General features: G+C 46.2%; 1 protein-coding gene across 11 annotated transcripts in view; it reads right to left on the bottom strand.

Annotated features, from left to right (window-relative positions):
* Arhgef18 (Rho/Rac guanine nucleotide exchange factor 18) overlaps positions 1–26029 on the bottom strand; it is a 113307-nt gene that overhangs the window by 40452 nt on the left and 46826 nt on the right. The window contains exon 11 of one of the 11 annotated variants that reach the window (XM_031338875.1): positions 25538–25648. The exons of 9 other annotated variants lie outside the window; for them this stretch is intronic. In XM_031338875.1, coding sequence (XP_031194735.1) covers positions 25538–25648 — 111 coding nt within the window. Of the gene's footprint in view, positions 1–25537; positions 25769–26029 lie in introns of those variants that run through there. One more of the 11 variants, XM_031338874.1, reaches the window with a different exon arrangement.

Here is a 26029-nt window from a genome sequence, read left to right as displayed (position 1 = left end):
GCTGGGGATGGAACCCAGGGCTTGGTGCATGCTAAAGAAATCCTCTACTCACTGAGCTATATTTCCAGCCCTCCTTCGGAAGTTCTAAATTTGATTATGGTCACTACTGCAAACATATTAAAAGCCACTGGGCTGCATATTTAAGTGACCAATTAGGGCGGTATGTGAACTGTGCCTCAATAAAGCTGCTAGGCAAACACACACACAGCTGTGCTGGAAGCTGCCATCTTTCTGATCTGAAGCTCATCATTCCACCTGCATTAGTCATTCTGCTTTTGGCTTTGAGACAGGAAAACATCTCCTGATGCCTGCTTTCCTAAAGCAGGCAGCCATGGTGGGAAGGAAGGGCAGTGTGGGTGTGGTTCAGACCTGGCCACACAGGGAAATTTAGCTTGCTGTTGCCTAAAACTATCTGTAAAGCCATAAAAGACAATTTGGGGGCTGGGGATGTAGCTCACTGGTCTAATGCTTGCCTAGCGTTTAGGAAGCCCTGAGACCTAAATTCCTGGGTTTATGCAATCTCATCGTTGAATAAACCAGGCATGGTAACACCTGCCTGTAATCCACCCCCACTCAGAAGGTAGAGGCAGATGGATCAAGAGTTCAAGGACATCCTCAGCTACATAGCAAACTGAAGACCCACCCTAGGCCACCTGAGACCCATTCTCAAAAGGTGGAAAGAGCTGATTTGGACAGGCAGTTTGCTTGCCTGGCATTCACAAAAGTCTTGAGCTTGATCTCCAGCTCTGGGAGGGGAAAACAAAAGTCACTCCGAAGCTCAATTAGCACGTCTGCCCTCCCTGCAGAGAAGTGGGATTGATCTGCAGGCCCCTGGTGGCAGTAGCACTTGTGTGACTGACACAGAGCTGTTTCTACAAAGGCCCCAGAGAGGAGGGGGAGGGGACGAAGCCAGCAGTGCAAACGGACAAAGTTCCTGGTACGCAGGGATAAGAAAACCCACTCACTCTCTGTTAACAGACAACAGGCCGCTTTCAGGGTGACTTAAAGTTTTTATTTAGTGTGTGTCTCTCTGTGTATATACACCATGACGTGGGTATGGAGATCAGTGGAAAATTGGTGGGAGTTAATTCATTCTTTCCTTCTGCCATGGAGGTCCTGGAGAACTGGGTCATTAACCTTTGTGGCACAAACCTTCACTTGCTAAGCCACTACTTCATTGGCCACAAAGATTGTATTTTTACTTTTTGTTTTCTTATTTATGTATATAGCACTTTATGCAATCAGGTAATTACTTGTAGGAACTACTTTCACGGGAAGACCAGTATGGCGCACCCAGTGATCTTTATCAGTTTTAAACTTTAACATATAATCCCAGAACACAGAAGCTTCTAGAATCACCCATGTTTTAAATGAGGCATGATGGTTCATATCTGTAATGCTAGATCACTTGGGAGGGTGAGGCAGGAGCATTGCCAGAGGTTCAGGGCCAGTCTGTGTTACAGTGTGGAGAATGCCCCAAATGAACATACACACCTAAAATATAAAAGCTGAGCCCAGAGAGATGGCTCGGCAGATAAAGGTGCTTACAGCCAGGGCCAGCAACCTGAGTTCAATTTCTAGGACTCACACAATCGAAAGGAAACAGATTCCTGTACGTTGTCCTCTGACCTCCACATGACCAATATGGTATGCACACCACCTCCCCCACAACAATAATAAATAAAACATGATAAAAATGTAAATAAGGAACAAAAGAAAACTGTCAACCTTTTGTCCTGTGGATGAGAGAAGGCCTTGCTGATGCTAGGTAAGGTCCTGTCACTGGGCAAATGTCCTACACTGACCCACACTCCCAGGCTGGAAATGAGTATCTTAAAGCAACAAATATGGAAGTGACTCTTATCTCCTTCAAGTCTATAGGGCCTAGTAATCTTACTGGCCCGCTGATGCCTCTCATGTCACTCCAAGGAAGCTGGGCCCTGGAATGGAAATGTCCAGGTTTCTGTATAAAAGGGCACTCTAGAGAAAACAAAAGAGTATGTGGGGTGGAGCAACAGCAAAAACTGGTCCCTCCACACAGAGGCACAATTGATACCCTATTCTGTCATCTACTCTTTGGGGAAGATTCCTGTTACAGGCTGAAAGTGCTCCCTGGGTCTGGAGAGTTCTAGCAGGTGTTTGCTTACGCTAGTTCAAACGTTCAGGAGACAATTAAGAGCAAAATCGGATGCAAGGTGGAGTTTGCAGTTCACAGTTCCTGGCGTTTCTGCCAGGACCCGACTCGATCAATGAGAGTGGGGGGACTCATCGATTTCTCTGCCTTGCCTCGTTTTGATGTTAGAGAGGAAAGGCAGTATGGAAAAGAATAAAGTACACAGGTGGGAGGGATAACCTGCTTTGTTCTACACCTCAGGGGACACAGCAAAATTAAAAGGACATCTTGTAGCTTGGAAGGTAAGTATGATCAGAAAGGATGCTCTCCCTAAACCCGGAACAGTCACCTCCATACAGTCACCTCCATACAGTCACCTCCATACAGTCTGCTGACTGGACAGCTGAAGAGTTCAGGGATTTGGGATGGAAAACACTTGGGGGAATTGTTTAATTTTTATTTGTGTGTGTGTGTGTGTGTGCACGCTGCACACTAGCTCTAAAGTGTCAGGGTGATCCTCCTGTCTGTCTCCCACTTGACCGTACGAATGCTACCATTAAAGTTGTGTTCCACTGCTTCTGGCTTTTTCTCAGGTATCAGGGATTGGAACTCAGGTCCACATGCTGGCATAGCAAGCCCTTTACCTACTAAGCCACCTTCCTGCCCAGAGACTCGTTTCTGTCCCAGTCCTGTGTGACCTTTACTCTGGTCACTATCTCCAATGCATAGTAACAATATATGCATGTGGCATTCACATTGTATCAGGGGTTATCATCAGCTACAGGAGACCCAGGAGATGGTAGCTGAGGAAGACACTAGGCATAAGAAAGGACCAGACAGCTGCACAGGTAACAGGATCTCTTCCTCTTTCTGAGTCCTATGGGCTCACTGAGACACTGTAAATTGCTGGCTAACAGGCTATAAACCCTGGTGCCAGGGTTTCTCACCTGGAGAAGAGAGTTTACATCAAATTGAGAATTGGTGGCCACACATTCATCATCCTACCCCTTTCCTGCCCCCTGCTCTGGGTTGCAGGATCTCCCTTAGAAAGGTATTGAGACTTCTATTTCTGCTATGGGGATAGGGGAATCAATTTTCTCTTAAAGGCCCCACCATGCAGTCTCTGGGGCTAGAGCCTAAATTCTCTATTTACCTATAAATTGCTATCTATCCATGCCATTATGACTACTATTACTACTATTGTTTTTTTTTTTTTTAGGACCTCTGCTCACTCTGGTCAACCCCACTGGCTCCCCACGCTCCAGTCAACTCCACTCGCTCAGACCCAAAGATTTATTTATTATTATATATAAGTACACTGTAGCTCTCTTCTGACACACCAGAAGAGGGTGTCAGATCTCATTACAGGTGGTTGTAAGCCACCATGTGGTTGCTGGAATTTGAACTCAGGACCTTCGGAAGAGCAGTCAGTGCTCTTACCCGCTGAGCCATCTCACCAGCCCTACTACTGCTATTTTTAAGCCAGATCTCACTGTATAGTAGAGGCTGATCTCAACCTAGTGGCAATCTCATGACAAAGCATAAGCTTTCTCTCTACTTTTTTTTTTTCTCTAATTTTCCTGGTGCTTTTCTAGGATCTCTTCCCACCTAAATGGGTCTCTCTCCTGGCATAAGCCAGGCTGGGGTACCTGTGGGGCAAATATTACCTCTTCTTGCATCCCCAAACAATGACTAGTTTGCCTTCTACTGAAGAATGGGCTTTAGGGATGTCCCCTGGTCACTTGGCCTAGGGCAAGGCCTTTTTGGGTGACCTTCTAGTAAGCTGCTGGGTAGATTTCTCTTGAGCACAGTGCTGATGGGGAAATAAAAACTAGAGAAACTGACATCCAGATTAGCATATGAAGGCCAGCTGGAGAGACAGACTGAAATCCCTCTCCCTGAGGGTCCTGTAAGGACCCAGCAGAAACTCATAGCCCCGGAGCCTCTCAATAGTCACTTTCATTCTCTGAGTATAACTGTTCACCTGTGTATGTGCATGTATACCACATGCACGCCTGGTGCCCGGAGGTGGCCGGGGGCTGCACTGTAAGTGCTGATAACCAAACCTGGGCCCTCTGCCAGAGCAATAAGTGCTCTTAGCAGCTCTGCTTTCTCTTTAAAACATTTTTATTACACGTTGATATATATTGTGGGAGTGGATACATGCCTGTGTCGAGGTCAAAGAGTAACTCGCAGGAGTTGGTTCTGTTCTTCTACCATGAGGAAGGGTCTGAACTCTAGTCTGAAGGGATTGAACTCTGGTCTTCAGGTTTGGTGGCAGGCACCCAGACTGCTGAGCTGTGCTGCCAAGCCCCTTCCTGCCCCTTTTGCAAGTCAGACACATTACAATGTTGAAAACTGGATGTTATCACAAGGACCCTGACCTCATAGAGGACAAAAGGAGCTCTTCCACATGCTACCAACCTTTCAGTGCCAGCATACTGACCATCACAGACCACCACAGATCATCTCATTCCTGTGCTGAATGAAGGGCATGGTGGGGCTGCAGGCATCCAGGAATACCTGTCTGCATTGTATGGACCACTTCCACCTCAGGGGTTATCATCTGTGGTAGGTTTTAAATTCTGATAGGGACTGAACTCAGAGCCTATGCATGTTAGTAAGGGCTCTACTAAGCTATGCCCCAGCTCCTCTTTTTACCTGTTTTAACTTCTTGGTTTTTCTACCACTGTTTTATTATCTTAACCCAATTCTCATTTTCACTTTTATTTAATGTTTTGCTGTTTAGTCATTATTTTATTATTGTGTGTGTGTGTGTGTTTATGCATGCATGTGCACGTGCGTGTGTGCAGAAGAGGCCAGAGAAGGACATCAGGTGTCCTGTTCTCTCACTCTCCAACTTATTCCTTTGAGACAGAGTCTCTCAGTGATTCTGGAGCTATGCTAGCAAACCCAAGCAGTCCTCCTGTCTCCACCCAGCAAAGTGCTGGGGTTACAGGAGTGTGCACACAGCCATGGCTAGCTTTCCATGGGTACTGAGGATTTAAGCACAGGTCCTTAGCTTGTGCAGCAAGTTCTCTCTCTCATCCCCTGTGCATCCCAGCCGGTGTCTGGGTTAATCCTGATTGTTAGCATGATTGACATGAGAAGCACCTAAGCCAGCAAAGCAAGACTGGTTGATCTCTTGAGTAAACTAGCTAAGTGTGGAACACTGACCCTGGCCCTAACAGTGGCATCCCATAGGCTGAGGGTACCAACAGGAGAAAAGGGGAGAAGAAGAAAGCCACTCACTCAGCCCCACAAATCACTACGTAGTGGGACTTTCTGCTGATACTGTAAACAACCAGAGTCCTACTCTGAACACACGGTAGCCCCGGCAAACTTCCCGCCTTGATGCACAGATCTGGGGTAAAGAGAAGCAGGTAGAAAGGCCAGAAGTAGGTGGCCAAATCCCTTTATGGTGATTCAGTGTCTGGCATACTGCCCACATAAACTTTTAAAAGGGGTTTTTATTATATTTAATTATGTATGTATGTATGCCATTATGGGTACGTGTGTGAGAAATACTGGTGCCTGCAGAGGAGTGTGGGATCCTCTGGAGCCAGAGTTCCAAAGAGCCGTAAGCTTCTAATCATGGGTGCTGGGAACTTAACTTGGGTCATCTACAGGACCAGTATATGCTTTTAGCCACTGAGCCATCTCTTCAGCCCTTTCCTGCTTTGAAAAAGAAAAATCATTTCTTTTTGCTTCACTAATGTGAACAAATATTCCAACACTAACTCCATCCCAATCCACCCTTATTGTTCTTAATAAACTTTAACTCTTCAAAGGTTTTATGGTAGTGACAAGAATATTGCTGAGTCATATATAGCCACAGCCCAAATGGGGGATTCTAGGAAGGGGCTGTACCACTAAGCCATGACCCCAAACCTCATTGGTGAGTTCTAGACAGAAGCTTTACCACTGAGCCACACCCCAAACCTCTCATTGGTTAATTCTAGATAGATGCTCTACCACTGAGCCACACCCCAAGCCTCTATCACTAAGCCATACCACTCAGTCTAATAAGGCATTTTTCTAAATTGATATCCAAAATTATGCTCAGGGGTTTCACGTTATCATTACAGAATACTTGGGACAATCAACTTAAAGGGGGAGTTGGCCTATTTCATTTCCAAGTTCCAAGTTCAGGTTGCTCTGCTCCACGGCGACCTGAGATATCAAGGCAAAAGGGTGTAGCAGACGAGGCCATGACAGCTAAAAAGCAGAGAAAGAAAGGGTCTGGATCCCAACAAATACTGCCCTCAATGGTAAGCCCCAGGGACCCAGCTCTCATGGGCTCTACTTCTCAAGAGTCTTACCCCTTCCCAAGAGCACCACGGGCTGAGACACAGTCAATATACAGACTTTTAAGAGGCACTCATGATCCAGTCAACAGCAAATACCATACAACATGTGTGCTGTTTCATTATAGCCACCCAGAGAGTCTTAGTACGTAGATTTGGCTGGCCTTGAACTAGCTATGTAGACCGGGGCTGACTCAAGCTCAGAGATCTGCCTGCCTCTGCCTCCTGAGTGCTGGGATTAAAGGTGGGTACCATCACACTCGGCTTATTTATTTATTCATTGTATGCGCCCGTGGGTGGAAGTTGGGGACACCTCAAGGGAATCAGTTCTTTCTGCCATGTTGTTTCCAGGAATCAAATTCAGGTCATTAGTCTTGGCAGCAAGTGCCTTTACTCTCTGACCTATTTCGACAGCCACTATTTTTGTTTTGAGGCAAGATTATCAGTGTATAGCCCAGGTTTCCCTTGAACCCTGGGTTCTCCTGCCTCAATCTCTCCAGCACTGAGATGACAGGTATGTGCCACCACGCCCTGCGGGTCTCTTAACATCTACTACCCACAGCTGGATTCTTGCTTAATAAAGATAAGAAGTAACTAAGGCAAACTGCTGCAGGTGACTCATCTAAGAAGGAATTGGAAAAAAAAAAGTGGAACATTCTTGGACAGAAACCAGTTGGCTGCCGGGTGTGGTCAGTCAGGCGGTGTTGGGAAGAACAAGCTTCCTACCTGTAAAGACTCTGGGTTGATATGGAATGGGCCTTAGGGAAACCTGCAAGGGTCCTAAAGAAATGCTACCTCTCTTTAAAGTCAGGCTCTCTGAAGTGGATGTTGAACAAACTGATTGAACCCAGGGCTGGGTATGAATTCTATCACTGAGGAATCCCCCCAGCCCATCTGTCCCTGTTGATAGCATGAAATTTGAAATTAAGTCTAAAAAGAATTAAACAGTGGGTGGAGAGATGGCTTCCCGAGTGAGGCTGGGCAAGCGGGAAGACCTGACATGGATCCTGAGAACCCACATAAAAGCTGAGTCCAGAAAGCTGGGTGTGGTGGTACACATCTTTAATCTCAGCACTCAGGAGGCAAGAAGGCAGAGAGATCTCTGAGTCTGAAGCTAGCCTGGTCTACAGAGAGAGAATAGCCAGGGCTACACAGAGAAACCCTATCTTACAAAACAAAAACAACAACAAAAAAGCTAGTCCCAGTAACACCCAGCCCTGGGGAGGCAGAGAGGTGAATCCTCAAAGCCCTCTGGCTGGCCTTTCTAACCAATCAGTTAGCTATGTGTTTAGTGAGCGGCTCCATCTCAAAGAAATAAGGTGGAGGGCCAGCAAGATGGCTCAACAGATAAAAGAACTTGCCACAAAGTCTGGTAACCTGAGTCTAATCTCTGGAACCCACATGGTAGAAGAGAACTGACTTCTCCAAGTTGCCCTTTGACCTCTGCAGGTGTGTCATTGCCTGCATATAGGCACACACATTAAATAAGTAAATGTTTAAAATATTTAAGGTTGGAAAGCTGGAGTCATGGCTGAGCAGTTCTTTCAGAGGACCCAAGTTTGATTCCCAGCACCACCATGGATGCTTACATCTGTCTGTAACTCTAGTGGCCGGGGAGTTGGGGAGGGGGCTGGGGGGGTTGAGGGGGAGTAGAATCATTTTCTTACCCCAAGTTTAGAAAGGTAGACTTAAAGATATTGTGATATATGGGAGTTTTCTCCAAAAACATAAACTTAAAAAATTATTTCAAGGCTGGGTGGCAGTGGCACAAGCCTTTAATCCCAGCACTCAGGAGGCAGAAGCAGGCAGGTCTCTAAATGTGAGGCCAAACTGGTCTACAAGGGAGTCCCAGGACAGCTAGAGCTACACAGAGAAACCCTGTCTCTGAAAAACCAAAAACCAAATCTAAATAAATACTTCAGGGAGGACATGGTGGTACAAACCTTCAATTTTAGCACTTAAGAGACGGAGGCAGGTGGAAGCCAGCCTGATCTACATAGTAAGTTCTAAGACAGCCAGGGATATGAAGAAAGACCTGCCTCAAAACAAAAAGCAAACACATAAAATGCCTTTATTACTGAACTTATTTGTATGAGCGTGTGGGTCCTGAGGATGGAGCTAAGGTCATTGTCAGGCTTGGTGGCAAACGCCTTCACCCAGTGAGCCGTTTCAAGTCCTGACATAAGTTTTATAGGTAAGCAAAATAGGCTGCCTCCATTTTCCAGGGCCTGTAGAAACCTCATGATCCTAACCAGCGATGTGTTCTACCCCCTCCCATGCCTGCTCAACTAGCTGGAGTCTTGCTAAGACCAAGTGAGGAAGAGTCCAGTGTCTAGAGATGGAGCAGGGTTCCTCTGCTGACTCCCCAGTCCCCAAGCTACTACTACCTAAGCAATTAATCCTGGAATGTTCCAGAATGCAGAAGAGACCATATGGATGGGCTTCATACAATCCATAAGTCCTTAAAGATGGGTGGACGTGGGGGTCAGCTCTGCGGCTGATGATTCCTGAATGCCCAGGCTGCCATTCCCCAAGTAAGATCTATTTACAAATGTGCCCAGAGTTAAAATATCTCTGGAGAGTAGCAGTATGGTAAGGGAATGACACTGGCTCACAGCCCAGAGGAGTTCTGGTGACCAAAGAACGGCAGTACAGCCCACAGTTATAGAAGAAACCTGGAATGTTTCAAGTCCTTTCACCTTAGGAAGATGCCATAGGGTCATCTGCACTAGGTTCTGTAGTATGACTAAGAGGTTGTTAGGAGAAAAGAAGGAAGAGGAACCACATTCCAGAAGAGAACAATGGGAAAGAGCAGGAGGTGAGACAAAGGAATGAAGGCTTACTAAGTGCAAGTTAGTTGGGAGTGGGTGGCATGGGGTTTGCCAGCAGGGCTGGGCACATGGTGCTTCGGTCCTTTGTGCCTTTACTTCCGGCACTTAGGGTGTCAGTAGAGGAAGAGGCATGATGGAACCTGCATTTCACAGAGGGAATGTTATAGGCAGGCCAGTGATTACAGGGACAGCAGGAAACCAGTCTGGTCATCTGCATTCCAGATGATAAGGCCTTTAAAGAAGCCACACGGTGGAATGACAGGTGAGGGGAGATCTGTGCCCCGTGAAACATAGGGGGTCGGGAGGGGGCTGTACGCATATGATCCACGGATATGATCTGGGTCACTGAGGCAGGGGTAGAGGGAAAGGAGAGTCAGAGACAGGGCAGAAAGCAAAGTCAGGTTCCTTCCTTCTGAAGGATCCAGGACATCCTGGTCTAGAAGCCCTGAAAGTGCCTGAAACAACACGGGGGTCCACTAGACACTGACAACACCAAAGGATGGTGTTTGTCAAAAGCAAGGTTCTAACCCAGGACCTCATGCATGTCAGACAGGCTTTGTACACGCTGAGCCATGTATGATGCCCACTGGGCTCTCTCTGGAGTTTCCAGACAGGCTCTCTACCCTAACTCCACAGTGGGGGGATTGTAGGTAGTGGTTCCATCTTTAAGCCACACTCCCAAGCCCTCACTGGGGTATTCTGGGCAGCTGCTTTACCCGTTACATGCCCAGTTCCTGTCCCATTGCCTCTGCTTATCTCAATGAGGGAGTGAGGGTACTCCGGAAGGCATTCCCCAGGGCAGCCCACCACAATCTCTTAAGCTCCAATGCCAACGTTGGGGTTGGAAAAACTTCACTTGGACTGGAGTGTGGGGCTTCTTTATACACTCAGCCCCAGCTTGCTGGCCTCAGGCAACTGCTGGAAGTTGCAGGAGTTTTCAGATCTTAGCCTCTCACAAGGTAGTTCAGGCCCCTCCAGTAGATGTGGCCTCCAGCCTAGATGAGGAGGTTTTCTCCCTCATCATCTCTCTACATGACAAAGTAACCAAAAGTCTAGATGCCCTGGCAGGAGTTTGGCCTGGGGCAGGCTCCTTTCAGGTTCATGACTGTTCACTAATAAGTAGTTTGAATGAAGAAGTTTCACCCATCCTGTTACAGGCTTGGCTAGAGACCAGTCACCTCAGAATGATCTCAGGAGCCCTGTGCACATTTCTTACGGTCCCAAGAATATGATATTGGAGCAGAGCATGTGGTCAATGAGCTTCCATGGACTCCATGTCCCAGAACGGGTGGAAGGCTGAGGTGACAGGGCTTTTTCCATATGGATTCTAAGGCTCAAGACTGTAGCCTGACTATACTGTCATTGTCACTGACATGGTCATCACTGTCACTGGAGCAGAAAGATGGCTCAGTAGGTAAAGGCACTTATTGCCAAGCCTGATGGGTTCAATCCACAGGACCCAAGTTGCAGGCTATCATCTGAACTCCCTATGTACACTGTGGCACCCAGATCCCTACCCCAACCCTCCCAAGTAGACTCCCAAGTGCTGGGATTAGAGGTGTGTGCTCTAGCCTTAAAAAAAAAAAAAAACATAAACAAACAAACAATGGTTTGTGTGTGTGTGTGTGTGTGTGTGTGTGTGTGTTCTTCCTATCTACTACATGGTCACTGGATTGAGTTAGACCATCAGGCTTAAGGGCAAGACGACCTGTTGTCATCTCACTGGTCCCAGCTTGCCTTTTAAACCACGTTAGGGACTAGAAAGATGGTTGAGGGGCTAACACACTTGTTGGGCAAGTATGAGAACCTGAGTTTGAGTTTCTTGTATCCGAGAACAAAGCCAGGTGTAGTAGTGTGTGTAGGAGTGAAGAGGGTCAGAGACGGGGATTTCTTAGGTTTGCCAGCAGCCTGCCCAGCTCTGGCTTCAGTGAGAGACCCTGTTTCGAGGAACTGAAGTGGACACAGATAGAACAGGGCCTCCATGTACACAGCTGGGTACATGAACACTCATGTACGTACAGGCACACACACATACCGATTCATACTTGTTCTCACATACCAAAAATAAATAAATGGCACTCTGTGTTATGTGTGCAATTTAGATTGTTTGAGACATCAAAATAGAAAGACTATTCGAGGAGAAACAGGAGAGAGAAACAGGGAAGAATTTTGTCCTAGCTTCTCTTATACATAGAGCCAAGGTTTAAATAAACACAAAAACCAGTCAGGCATGCTACAGAGATGGCTCAATGGACAGTGCTTACCATGTAAGCATGAAGACCAGAGTTTGGATCTCCTGGACCCATGTAAAGGCTGGACAGGCATGGTGGCTGCTGTTAATTCCAGCACTTGGAAAGCTGACAAGGGTTCCCTAAATGAATTAACTGGCTGAATCTGGCCAACTCAGTGAGCTAAAGGTTCAGTGAGATCCCTCAATAATGTGGAGGGGGGGAAAATCCAATGTCAATTTGAGGCTTCTTACATGCATATGCATATGTTTGCTACACACATGTGGACATGCAAAAGGCACATAATCCTCTCTAAATGCATGCATGTATACATATACACATAAATAAGTAAATAAGTAAATAAATAAATAATTGTAATAAAAATAATAAAAAGTAGCTAGGCACAGTGGTATATGCTTATAGTTATAGTGCTTGGGAGGCACAGACAGAACAGGTTTCAGGTGAGTCTGGTTTACCTAGAGAGTTGTTCCTGGCTAATGTGAGACCCTGTCTCAAATAAAAACAACAAACAATGAATACCTGGGCATGGTAGCACACTCCTAGGATCCCAGCTCTTGTGAGGTGGAGGCAGGACCAGAAGCTCCAATCTATGTTATAGAGCAATGCAAGGCAAATTTGGCCTACAAAACATAACCTTTCTACATAACACTTTCTCAAAACACAAAACCAATACAAAAAGAAGACTAGCTGGGAGAATGAGGATGGTGGTAGGATGAGGGAGAGTCTTAGGAGGGAAAGTATGCACAAAGTTCAACAGCACGTGTGCACAAAGTTTCACTGTGACAGCCATCATTCTGTATGCTAACCACAAATAAATAAAAACATACTAAGAAATGAGTAAGTTAATAATGAGTAGGAAACAATGTATGTAGTCATAGAATGGTCAAAAGCACTTCTCATGCTCTTTGGCATCTTCAACTGTATCATTCATAGCGTCTTAAAATAAAAGTTGTTTGAATACAAGAAAGGGGGAAAACCCTTCACTCTAACCCTGACCCAAGCTCTTCAAGCCCGACAGCCTCAGTTCCCAGGACCTACATGGTAGAAGGAAAGGACACACACACTCTCTCTCAAGCACGCACACACACATATACCACACACACACACACACACACACACACACACACACCACTAGCCCAAGAGTGGAGGAGGAGTCTTAGTGATGCTGTTCTTTCTGTACTGGCCTGACATGGAAACAAAACAAAACAAAAAGGAAAAACCAAAAGACAAAGAAGAAAAGGAAAAAGAAAGGATAACCTGGAACCTGCCCTACACTCTTCATGGCCGACTGTCCTGAAGAACAGGACTTGGGTGGCTTCCGCAACACACAAGCCCCACCACAGCCACACCTGGAAGGTCCCTGCCCAGCTTCTGTTTTTGCACTCTCTGAAACTCATCTGGTACTGACAGGCCAGCTCATGAACAAATGCCTCCCAGATGGAGCCATCATCAAGGTTAACTACAGATGCTACACGGTGATGCTCTGTGTCCATGGATTTGAACTCAGGATCTTCAGAACAGCAGGTCTTGAGTCAACATATTTAATACCAGAAAAACAAATCCTAATTTTTTTTTTCTTTTTTGAGATAGGGTCTGGTATGTAACCTTTATACCATGGAGTTAGCTCATAACCATCTATAAAGGGATCTGACACTCTTCTGCTAATCAGGTGTACAGACAGACAGAGTACTCATACATTTAAAAAAAAAAAAAAGCAGGGAGCCCTCATTCCCGCACACACTGCCACACCTGGCTTTGTTCTCGGATGCAAGAAACACAAACTCAGGTTCTCATGCTTGCCCAACAAGTGTGTTAGCCCCTCAACCATCTTTCTAGTTATACCATGAGAAGCTTCCCATGTCCATAGATTGGAGCTTCTGGTTCTGCCTCCACCTCACAAGAGCTGGGATCATAGGAGTGTGCTACCATGCCCAGGGTTCCCAAAACGGAGGAACAGACAGACAAACAGAAGAAATGGCCTTTATATGTGTATTTGGAGAGGGACATCCATGCATGATACCAGAGGAATGAGCTCAAGGTGAAGGGTACTGAGAAGGAAAAGCAGTGAGACAAGTCACCTGTTACCAGATCTGCACAGTGGCGCTAGCCCTGAATGGCCCAGGCTTGTCCTGTAGGACAAGATCGTTTCCTTCCAAGTCGCAATTTCACAGTACTTTCTGGTATGGGGTGGAGGGACTTTCAGATACTCGGAGCCAGGTGCATGCCTGTTATCCTAGCACATAGGAGGCTGAGTATCATGGGTCAGCTTGGGCTATATTGAGAGTTCAAGGGTAGCCTATGCTAAAGACACTGCCTCAACCTACCCTATCTACTGAAAGGCCCATGTGAATTTTACATGCTTCTGATCAAATCAAAGCCAGATGCTGGGCCAGTGGAATGGCTAACAGGTTAAGGCACCTGCTGTTAAGTCTAAAGAAGTGTTTGATCCCCAGAACGCACATGGTGGAAGAAAACTTCTCCAGGGTATCCTCTGACCTTCACATAAGTGCCATGTACGTACATGCATTTTCTCTCTCGTCTTCACCACTCCCACACTTAATAAGTGTAAAACAACTTAAAAGCCAGGGGCTGGGGCAATGGCTCAGTGGTTAGGAGTTCTTGCTATTCTTGCAGAGGACTGGGCCTTGGTTCTCAGCACCTATAAGGTGGCTCACAACTTTCTGTAACTCCACATCCAGGGAACCTGGCATCCTGTTCTGGTACACATACATATATGTAGGCAAACAATACTCATACACCTAAAATGAAAGGAAATAAATCTTTGAAACAAAGCAAACAAGCAATATAGATGCTGAACTACGGAGGTCCTAGCAAAACAACTCCCCCCACTTCAGGTATGCATCCCCGGAAGTATAGCTGCTTTTCTTCTGGGTATTTATTATTGTATATTTTTAAAGTCAGTGGCTATGTAAGCTCAGGTTGGTCCTGAATTCTCTCACGTAGCCTAGGATGAGCTTGAACCCCAGCCACCTTTTAGGAGTCTTTTCTTGTTTGTTTTCATTTGTTTCTGAGACAGAGCCTCACCTACCCCAGGCTGGGCTTAAACTCACTATGTAGCTGAGGATGACTGTGAACTGATCTTCCTGCCTCTATTTGCAGAGGTGGGATGCTAGGTGAACACTAACATGAGTTTCTGTTTTACATTATACCGGGTCTCAATCTTTTTAAAAAAAGTTATGTCAACTCAATGTCACTCAGACATCAAAACTGGGTGGTAAGTTGGCCAATGAGTAAAGGTGCTGCCTCCAAGCCCAGCAACCTGAGTTCCATCTTCAGGTTCCACATGGTGGAAGGAGAGAAATGACCCTTCTAAGTTGTCCTCTGATTGCCACTCAATAAATAAACAAATGCAATAAAACAGTTTTAAATAAAATCAAGGTTACGGTCTGGAAATAATGAGAGGGCTGGTTACAGAAGAGAGATATGTTCAGTGACAGTGACTGCATACCAAACAAGAGATGGGACAGTCAAGAGCACTGGTTGTCCTTGCAGAGGATCCAGATTCAGTTCCCAGCACTCACACCGTGTGGTTCGCAGCTGCCTGTAACTCCAGCCTCAGGAACCTGATTCCCTCTTCTGGCCTCCATTGGCAATACATGTATACGGCATATAGACATCGTTCAGGCAAATAGTCACATGTGAAAATAAAAACAAATCTAAAAACAGAGGGATAGAGCCAAGTTTTTTTGGTGAAATAAAAGAATATGTGTCAACAGAGGTGGCCAGAAAGAGGACAATACTTGAAGAGATCAGCAGGTTTTTTTTTTTTCTTTCAGTGAATAGAAAAGCAGTCTGTCCTGGGAAGGAACAGGGAAGAATGCCCTCCCCCGGGGCAGGGCAAAATCTTTAATGATTTTGGAAATGAGTGTTTTGACTCACTGCATTTCTGGAAAAAGAAATACCAAATGGAGTCAGGGTTGGGGAATCCCAGAAAGATCTGCCAGGGGAGGGATGCTCTGGTCTGAACTTGCCCGAGGTAAGTGAAGCTTTCCAATGTAGGGAGTAGAATGACTAGAAGGTTATTAGCCTAGTGGAGGGTTGGCAAGATGGTTCATCAGATAACGGGCCTTGCTGCCATGTCCTATAAACTGAGTTTGGTTCCCCGGATGGACACAGTGGAAGGAGAGAACTGACTCTCCCAAATTATCCTTTAATCTGCACATATGCCCCCTACCCATAAATCAATAACCTGGTAGTTCCTCAACTCTTTGTTAACCTGTGCTCTAGATAACATGCACTATAGCAGAAAAAGGATCCCTGGAGGAAAGAGTGGATCCACACCATCACCCAGAGTCTGAGACACTCAAGTCCAGTTGGCCCCATCTCCTCATCTATGGCCTTCACACACCAACCTTTACAAAGCCACACAGCCTAGAGACAGAAGTGTAGACAGGCCAAGTCTAGGGGCCAGGGAGAAGGCTGGAGTAATGAAGTGCTAGCCTGGCAAGCATGAGAACTTCATGTGAAAAAGCCAGGATATGGGAGTATGCGCCTATCATCCCAGCTTTGGGGAGGTGGGGACGGGCAGGGATCCTGAGGGCTTACTGATCAGCTAGTCTAGCCAAATCAGTGAGCTCTGGGTTCAGTGAGAGACCAGGACCCAAAGGAAGCAGAGAGTGATTGAGAAAGAACAACACTTGACATTGGCCTCGAGGCTCCACTTTTACACGTATGGGTACAAACACACACTTGGACATGTGTGCTTGTGCACACGCATGCATACAAGCACACCCCACTCCCATTCACCTTTCCCACAAATGCTGACCAACAAAGATCTGTGGGTCAGACGTTTGAATACGTAAATAAAGTCTTACTGGAACAAGGCCATATCTTCATTTTTCCCTTTCTCTATCCCAACTCCTCTAGCCCAGTACCACTTTCTCCTCCCAATTTCCTGTGCTCTTTAAACAAAATAAAACAAAACAAAATGCCAAAAAAAAACAAAACTCCTAGAGCACACTTATGGTTGCCTGTATGTACTTAGGTGACAGGAGCATGGATAGCCTTTCAGGGACCACATCCTCTAAGAATACCAACTCTCTTCCCCCCAGCAGCCACCAACTGTCAATAACTTCTCAGCTTGGGGTAGGACTTCATGAGCCCCTCCCCTGTCCACACAGAGATTTTGGCTTGAGCTTGAGCAGGCCGCGTGGGTCTTTGCAGAGCAGTTTGCTGGTCCCTCAACTATATCTAATTAGCTTGTTCTGGAAAGGAGGGCCAATTCCACCATCAAAAAAAAAAAAAAAAAAAGTGCCAGGCAGGGATCACCATGAGGTGAGGGAACACCCATTATTATTATGCTTGACAGCAGAAGAGATTAGAATGAAGGAAATGCAGAGGGAATTAACTCTGGGCAATCACCCTGAGCTGAGCACCAGAGTGCTAAGCCTGCAAACAGGGAGCAGGCATTTTGTTCTCTGAGCACCTTAACTTCCCCACAAGCCTATGGAAGCCAGCTACAACAGCTTAGAGGCCAAAACCACTGGCAGTTCATGCAGAGAACCTGGGTTCAAGTACCAGCATGGGCACGAAGGTTCACAACTGTCTACAATTCCAGTACCAGGGTAGCCAATTCCTTCTTCTGACCTCCACAGGCACCAGGCACAAATATGGCCCATGAACACACATGCCAAGTAAAACATTCACACACATAAAGTAAAAATGAACGTTAAAAAATTTTAAAGAAGCTTCTAACTTAAAAAAAAAAAAAAGAATGCCAGCTATTCATATAAGTAAACAGGGGGCTGGCAAGATGGCTCAGTGAGTAAAGATGATTGCTGCCAACCTTGACCACTTGAGTTTGATCCCCAAGTCCAGGACCCATATGGCGGAAGGTGGGAACTGAGCCATGCAAGTTGTCATTGGACTTCCACACAAATCTTCCGGATGTACAAAATAAATAAGTGAAAATGCACTAAAATGTTTTTAAATGTAAATCAGTAGCTAATTCCTATGGCAGGAAAATTCCAGAACTTTGCAAAGACCTTTGTTAGCACTCCTTTTACAACTAAAATGGTGTGAGCTTGAATATATTTTAACATATCCTGACTATCAGGGTCAGGGTGCAACCTGGGAGGGACATTTTCTTTCCCCCACCTTCATCTTTAAAGAGATAGTCTTCTCCTTTCCCATTTTCACATGTGTGTATGGGTGTGTGTATGTGTGAGAATGTATGTTTTCCATGCATGTGATATACATATGTGTATAGGCACCAGTACAAAGGGGTGTGTGTGTCATGTTCAGGCAGGCAAGCATTTGGAGGCCTGGGATTGATGGTGGGAATCATATACAATCAGTCTTCCACATTATTCACTGAGGCAGAGTCTTGCAGTAGAAGCCAGGGCTCACCAGGATGGCTAGTCTCCATGGTCAGTTTGCTCTAGGAGTCCCTTATTCCTGCCTTCTGAGGTCAGAATCACTGGTGTTCTGCCAACCTTACATTTATGTGGACTCTGGGTCTGAAGATGATCAAGTTCTGGTCTTCACCCCTGAGCAGCAAACACTCTAACCACAGAGTCATTTCCTAGCCCCTTTAAGGTGATATCTGAATACATGGGGGCTGGAAAGATTATAAACTGCAGGGACAAACGTAAGTATCTGACACACTGCGATACAATGTAGCCACCTATTAACCGTTTGAAGCAGGTTCTCATGTAGCACAGGATGGCCCTTGAATTCACGATGAACCTGAAGATATCTTGAAACTCTTGGTTCTTCTGTCTCTAACTCCCATATGTTAAAGTTATATGCATGTGTCACCACAATGGCTTCACTTTTGTATCCTTTTACATTTGAGGTGGGATATGTGTGCCAAAATCATCAGGTTTAGCAGCAAGCACCTTTACATGATGAGCCATCTAGTTGGCCCTCAATTATTCTTTACAGTAAATTTTCTCCAGAGAGCCCGGGATTCTAAAGAGGCTGACACCCTCATCATCTCTTCCTTCTTGGATTGAGTGAGTCTAAATCTACTACTTGATCTTCAAAATGCTGGAAAAGTACTGTACACAGTACTTAATGGGAGAGGCTAGAAGCCAAGGGTTCTGGAGCGGGAAGATGCACCCATTTTAAAAGCTAGGCTATGACCCCAGTGCCGGCTATAGAGAGACAAGAAGTTCCCTGGAGCTTGGTGGCAGTGCCCTGCAAGCACAAGGACCTGAGTTCAGATCCCTGCCAACCACCTAAACCCAGTTTTAATCCTAGACCAGGGTGGAGACAGGATCCCTGGAGTAGACTGCTCAGCTAGTCTTACTGAACCAGCAAGTTCCAGGTTCAGTGAGAAACCCTGTTTTAAAAATAGGTGGGGGTTTGGAAGATGGCTCAGTGAGTAAGAAAAATGCCCGCTATGCCAGACCTAAGTTCAAGTTCCCGTTACCCATATAAAAAGCCAGACATGTCTATGTGTGCCTGTAACCCTGGCACTGTGGGAGGCTGGGACAGGAGAATGCCTGGGGCCTGGGGCCTAGGTCCAAGTATAGTGAGAAACTCTATTTCAAAGGAGTAAGGCAGAGAGTGATAGAACAGCAGCCTCCACATTTACATGCGCACCTGCACACATGTGCACATACACAAGAACATGTACACATATTACATACAGGCACACACAAAAACAAACCAATGCTTTTCAGGCCAGCACAATGACTCAGCTGCTGAAGGCCCTTGCCACTGAGCCTGACAGCCTGAGTTTATGTTGGAAGGACCAACCCAATGCCCTCAACCACACTGTTCTATTTATCAGGAACCTTGAAGGCTCACTCAACCACACTGTTCTATTTATCAGGAACCTTGAAGGCTCACCGTAGTAATCTTTGCCCAAAGAAGAATTCCTGTCCTACCAGGGCTATACTGTGTAGGTGGTACCCCCTCTGCCTCAACCCTCGCCACACTGGACAGGCTTTGTAACTTCTTTCTGTGGGGTACTATCTTAAGTCTATAACTGACTTTACCCCAGTGCACAAGTATTCACTATTTACTCCAGTTTTAGCCTTCAGATTGCAAGGATATAGTCCTATGCCCCAATATCTAGCTCAACCATGTTGCTTTAGCATTCTCAAGATCATTATTCCCTGACCTATGGCTTCCTTAAATTTCTGTGCCAGGGCCAGCAAGATGTTACAATGGGTAAAGGCGCTTGCTGCCAAACTTGCTGACTTGAGTTTGATCCTTGGAACTCACATGGTAGAAGGGAAGAGCTTCCTGGTGGCTGTCTCTGACTTCCACACACACACTGGGGCAGTGCATGTGCAGACCCAAGAAATAAAATAAATACGTGTAATTAAAAAATGTTTTTAACAGTTCTTCTCATGGGGCTGGGGAGATGTCTCAGTGGGTAAAGCTAGCATGGGGACGCGAGTTTAACTCTAGAATTCACATAAAAAGTCTGGGTGTGGTGGCACATGTTTGTGGCACTTTCCTGGTACTAGTGAGGCTAAGACTGGGGGATTTCCTGGGGTGCACTGGCCAGCCAAACTAGTCTACCTCGTGAGTTCCAGACCAGTGTCAAAAAGCAAGGCAGGACTGGGAAGATGGCTCAGGGGTGAAGTGCAGGATGGACAAGTCTGACAATCTGAGTTCAGATCCCCAAGTCAAGCCAAGCCCAATAATGCTCATTTGTAACCCTGGCATTCCTACAGTGGGGTGGGAGGTGAACAACAGGAATCCCGAGTATCTCAACAAGCTTTAGTTGAATGCTGCAGCAAAAGAGAGGCCATACTTCAAAAGAGGTGAGGCTTGATAATCCAGGTTATCTTCTGACCCTGACACACACATGCATGGGTGTGCATGTGCACACGTGCACAAGTACCTGTTTCTAGTTCCTTTCCTCCCGACATACTCAGTCCTCAATTCACAGTTGCCATTAATTTTACACTTACGATATTTGTGTGTGTGCATGTGCCACAGTACGTGTGTGGAAGCCAGAGGACAATGTATAAGAGTCGGCTCTTTCTTCTCTCAAGAGTTCTGGAACCAAAACTCAGGTCACCAGGCTTGGCAATGAGCTCCTTGATCCAATGAGCCATCTTACGGACCCAGTTGCCAGTTTTAAAATGCTTTCATTGCACCAAAAAGAACCCTATCACCTTACTTAGTTATCGGTCTCCAGCCACTGATAACCACAAACCCACTGTGACTATGAGAAAAGCCCACTGTGGACATCTCAAGTTCACTGGTGTATCACAGCTTGCTTTTTTCTTCATTGTTGTATAATATTGTATCATACGGATGGGCTACATATTATTTATACATCAGATCATCATGGACAGCTCACTTATCTCAATTATTGGGCTATGAATAACTCTAGGAACGTCCTCTCAACTTTATGACTGTACAAATCAATAATACGCATCCATCTAATAGAAATTATGTATTTGTATACGTCTGTGTGTTTGTGTGTGTTTTGTGTGTATTGAGGCCAGTGAGATGGTTTGGTAGATAAAACTACACAAACCTGGTGACCTCCCTTCCTTTGATTCCTGGGACATTCATGACAGGAGATAACTACTCCACAAAGTTGCCCTCTGACCTCCACTTGAGAGCCATAGCAGACACATCCCTCCCACATCTCTCTCTCTCTCTCTCTCTCTCTCTCTCTCTCTCTCTCTCTCTCTCTCTCTCACACACACACACACACACACACACTACATGAACAAAAATTTTAAAAGAAACTATAGTGTGCTGCCTGCTAGATTGCATTTTTCTTTTGGTGGCACTAGGATTCCAGGCCTCAGGACCATATTGCAGGCACTGTACCAATGGTCCACAATTCCAGTAGCCCTACATTTACTTTTTGAGAGAGTCTCACTAGGTTGTCCGAGGTGACCTCAAACCCACCCTGCAGCCTAGGAACGCCTTGAATTTATGATCCTCCTGTTTCATCTTCTCAAGTAGCTGGAATGGTACCCCTATGCTACCAGACCAGGCTTTATTTATTTATTTAAAGTTATAGGGCTGGAAAGATGGCTCAGAGGGAAAAGGCACCTGCTGCCAAACCTGGCAACCAGACTTCAATTCCCAGGGCTAACATGGTAGAAGGAGAGAACCAGTTTCCTCAAGTTGTCCCTGTCATCTGCTGTCCCTTCACATATGCTCACATACCATATATACACCATATATTCATGCAGTTAAATGCCTTTTAGAAAATAGCTCACAGCATAACAGGTTTCTTTATGACATTTTCATATTTAATTCTGGTAAATCTCTACCCCACCTTCCCCAATATACCCTTCCACTTTCAGTATCTTATGTATTCTATTACCTCTCCCATCTCACAGGCCTCTTCCCAGCCTCCCTGTCTTTACTCCCACCTAGGTCACCCATATTTAACAATTAGAACCAAGGATCTACATATTCAATAAAACAAGTACTTGTGAAGAATGGGTCCAGCTTTCAATAAATGCACTCCCAACTCCTGAGATGTTTATTAGGATGTGATCCCATTGGAAAGCAAAGACTACCTCCACAAGTATTTGTATATGGTGTGTGCACACCTGTGTGTGTGCGCATGCACCTGTGTCAGTGAGTGTGGTAGCTGGAGGGGGATGGTGCACAAATCCTACTCAGACATTTTCTTATTCCCGTGAGTCAGAGTCTCTTACTAAACCTGGGGCTTTACCTGAAGCCACCAAGCCCAGGTCCTATCTCCATCTTCCCCACAGCGCTGGGGTTAAGAGATGTTTGTACAGTTTTGTTTGTTTGTTTGTTTGATACAGGGTCTCATATGTAGGCTTTGAATTCACCACACAGATCCAGCTGGCCTAGGACTCAAGCGATGCCCCCGTCCCCAGAGTGCTGGGATTAAAGGTGTGCGGAAGCATGGACACTCTTGGCTTCTGCTTGATTCTTTTTTTTAAATGCAAGGGCTAGAACCATTACCTGCAGTCAGGTTCTTATGCTTACACATGTACCCTTACCCACCCAGCCATTTGTGCAGCCATGCCATGCATGTTTCTAGAGAGCTCTGCATCCCTTTCTCTGGGATAGACTCTTAATTCTAGCTTTATCCTCAGGACTGTCACAATCAGTTTTTCCAAAGCTAGCTACACCACTCTACATTTCTACCAGAAGTATAAAAGGATATCCACCCTCCATCCTCCCATCTGCCCCTCTTTTTTCTTCTCTGCCTAGAAGGATAGAACACACTGCAGAACAGAGAGCCAAGCTCACAAGTCCCCATCCTTCCCAAACTTCAGTTAGTACTTCCCTGGATTGCATAAGGAAGGTCAGATACCCAACGAGGCTTAGTGGTTTTGCTCTACATCTACCAAATAATAAAAATCACTGAGCGGTATAGTTTTAAGGTAATTTTATGGCATACGACTTGTATCCCAATGAAACTGTCACATTAAAAGAGTAATAGAAGTGGGCATTTGATCCTAACCAAACTGACACTTTGAAAATGTAACCATTGCAGAACCTCTAGAACATTTTTTTTTTCAAGATATGATGCAAGTAAGTGTATGATTGTTCCAAACTCCACGGCACCAAAGACACCCTTGAACTCCCCCTGATCATCTAGCCTCTACCACTTGAGTGTTGTGTCACAGGCTTGTACCACCACACCCTGGCTTACTTATAGCTGCGGATGGAACTCGGGCTTTGTGCACTCAGGAAAGCCACCAAAGGAGCCACATTCCAGTAGAGCCTACCTTTTATACTTAATTGAAGGGATGCCTATTTACTCACGAAAGCAGAGAAACCAGCTGAATTCAGTTTACACACAACTTTATTTGAATGAGAAAGAAACAGAGTGAAGGGAGACAGACGGCTGCAGGGACATGACCAGCACCATGCTCTTGGGGAGGACTTTGTTTTAAAGTTTTCCTTCCTCAGCTAGCTGCACTCTTCCCCTAAAAATAAATTCCTCCAGGTCTCTCCAGAGCTACCCCTGAACTGTCTCGCACCTGGTGAGAAGGTTTTTCACAAGGTAGCTAGCTCCCCTTCCCTTTCAGCAGGCAAAGTGTTTGCTTAGCCGGACAGAAAGAAACAAGAAGGGAGGGTCTTAGACAGGATTTGGGGCTTTAAAGAATTTAAAGCAGCTGGAGGTAAAAATTGCTGAAAAGTCCCCGAGTTGAAAGAAATGGAAACATGACCCAGGAAGGGAGAAATGAAGGAGACCTCGATACAAGATCAGAACTATGTTAAACTCGCAGTAGATAAACACAGGGAGGGAGGCTCAGCTGCTTACCACAGCCAGGATGCCTGGGGTGGTAAGCAGTGCAAGTGGCTAAATTGCTCCTGTGTGACAAGAATGCAAATTACACCCAGCTATGCAACAAAGTTGCCGAAGGCCACTTCAATAGAGAAAGTCCTGAGCCATTCACCAAGGAACTTAAGGAAGAAATCACAGAACCTCTCGATCTCCCTAACCTGTGACATTGAAAACCGGGCCCAGCCCTTGCGAAGTGTGTGTTTTGGGGTGGGGGTGGGGTTCAAGGCCAGCCTGGGACGGGGTTAAGACTCTAGTTGTGCTGGTTGTCGAAAGGTGGAAAGACAGAACCACAATGTTGCCATCTGACCTCCAGAAAATAATAATAAATAATTCAAATAAGGGGTGGGGGAGGTGGCTTGATGGTAGAGTTTTCCTAGTATATGCAAGGAACTGGGTTCAAGCCTCAATATAATAAAAATAAATAAGAACAACTGATATAAAGCACAAGATATTACCAAGATTAATTTTCTTTTTTAACGAATCCATTGTCCCCCCCCCTCCCCTCCAGAAGATCTTGGGGACCGACAGGAGTAACAAACTTGGACAAGTCTAAATCCTGACCCAACAAAGAAGACATCCAACTCTCCTAGACTCACACCACCTACAGTTTAGGCTTGGTGGTCAGAGATGGCACAATGGACAAAAGCGCTTGCAGTTCAAGCCTGGTGAGCTGAGTTCGAATCCTACAACTCACGTTCCGGTAAAAAGATAATCTACTCCACAAAGTTATCCTCTGGCTTCGGGCACCCACTCGCATCACAACAATCCTCTGGGTCTGGAAGCAGGTCTATATTCACAGGTTATGTAACTCTGAGCGCCGACCATATGCCAGACATTTCACTACATCCCTTTCACGTGTTACCTCATTGAACCCGAATCAAGTTCTTATTCTCATTTTGACATGGAGACTGAGGCTTGGTGATGTTACATGGCCCATATGATAGAACTGGGACCAGAAGCTCAGGTCCGATGTGCCACTCAAGTTCTCTCCTCACAGTTCAAAGGCTAATCATTCATCCATACACCTGCAAAACAAACCAAAACAACCCCCCCCCAACCAAAAACCAAAACCAAAATCAAATTGCCCATACTTGTCAAGCTGTGTGCACACTGCCAGCAAGAAATGGAAAGGGGCCTTGAAGGTCCGCTCCAAGTCCCAATGCCCCGAGCAAAGACGGAGGGTGAAAAACTTCAAGAAACACCGCCCCCCCTTCCCCATTCCCCGCCCCACCTCCCGGCCAGCGGTTTCTTTCACAGAGCTACAGGTGGTAATTCTTTAAAAGAAGATAAGGAGACAACAGCAACAACAAAACACCCAGTTTGCCTGGGAGCAACCAAAGTTGTAGCGCACCTGTTTAATTCTCCGCCTAGAAGGAATCCTGAAAGCAAAAAACCGAAACACACCCAGTTTGCACTGTGTTGCACCCAAACGCTCGCAGGCAAGGGTGTTAAGATTTCCGAAGGGCCTAAAGTGGTGCAAGAGATTGCTGTGGGGGGACACTCCACCCTTGACCCTGGCCCTGGTGTCCCCAAGCCAGGAGCAAAAAGCTGCATGCAGTTGAGTGGCTTTTCTCTCTCCTTCCCAGGAAAGGTGGCTACAGCGTCCACGGCGCAGGGACAGGGTGACTGGATGTGGTCTGCATCACTGCACCCCCACATTCTCCACTTGGACCCCCACTTGTATGGAAGAGGTCACCTGTAAGGGAGGCGTGCTCAGCCCTGAGGCACCTTTGGAAGGATGTTGTGTATCAAGTAAAGAGTCCGCTACCCCGGCCCCTGCGCCACGAAAATCCCCGCGGTCCCCTCACCTCCGCGGGGTCCCTCACAGGCCGCTCTCCGCCCTGCTGGCTCCCGGGTCGCTCTCGCAGCCTCCGCCCGGCCTCCTAGGAGCCGGAAGCGGTGTGCAGTGCCGGACCAAGCTGCGCATGAGTAGGCCGTCCTCAGAGGGGGCGGGGCCCGGAAGGGGGCAGGGCCTCGCCGAGAGGTAGTTCCTCCAGGCACCTGGGACTTTGGAACTTTGCACTTGGCTGAGTCCGTCCTTATATCAACCCGAGCCCTCTACATGCATGTGCACATAGGTCTACACACTCATACACACATGTGCCCGCACTACACTCATACAGGCACGTATACACACACAAGCACACACCACATGCACAAACACATAGGAAAGACGGGAAAAGAACAGAGAGCAAAACTGTCACAACAAAACTCCTCAAAGCTGGTGTCCAGGGTGTGAAAAGCACAACGGATTTCTCAGACCACCTACTGCTAGCTTTTGAGCCTCAGTCTTGTCCCTT

Source organism: Mastomys coucha, unplaced genomic scaffold (assembly GCF_008632895.1).
Source record: "Mastomys coucha isolate ucsf_1 unplaced genomic scaffold, UCSF_Mcou_1 pScaffold22, whole genome shotgun sequence".
Classification (NCBI taxonomy): Eukaryota; Metazoa; Chordata; class Mammalia; order Rodentia; family Muridae; genus Mastomys; species Mastomys coucha.
Note: the sequence above shows the minus strand (reverse complement) of the source record. Positions and strands in the feature narration are given on the sequence as shown.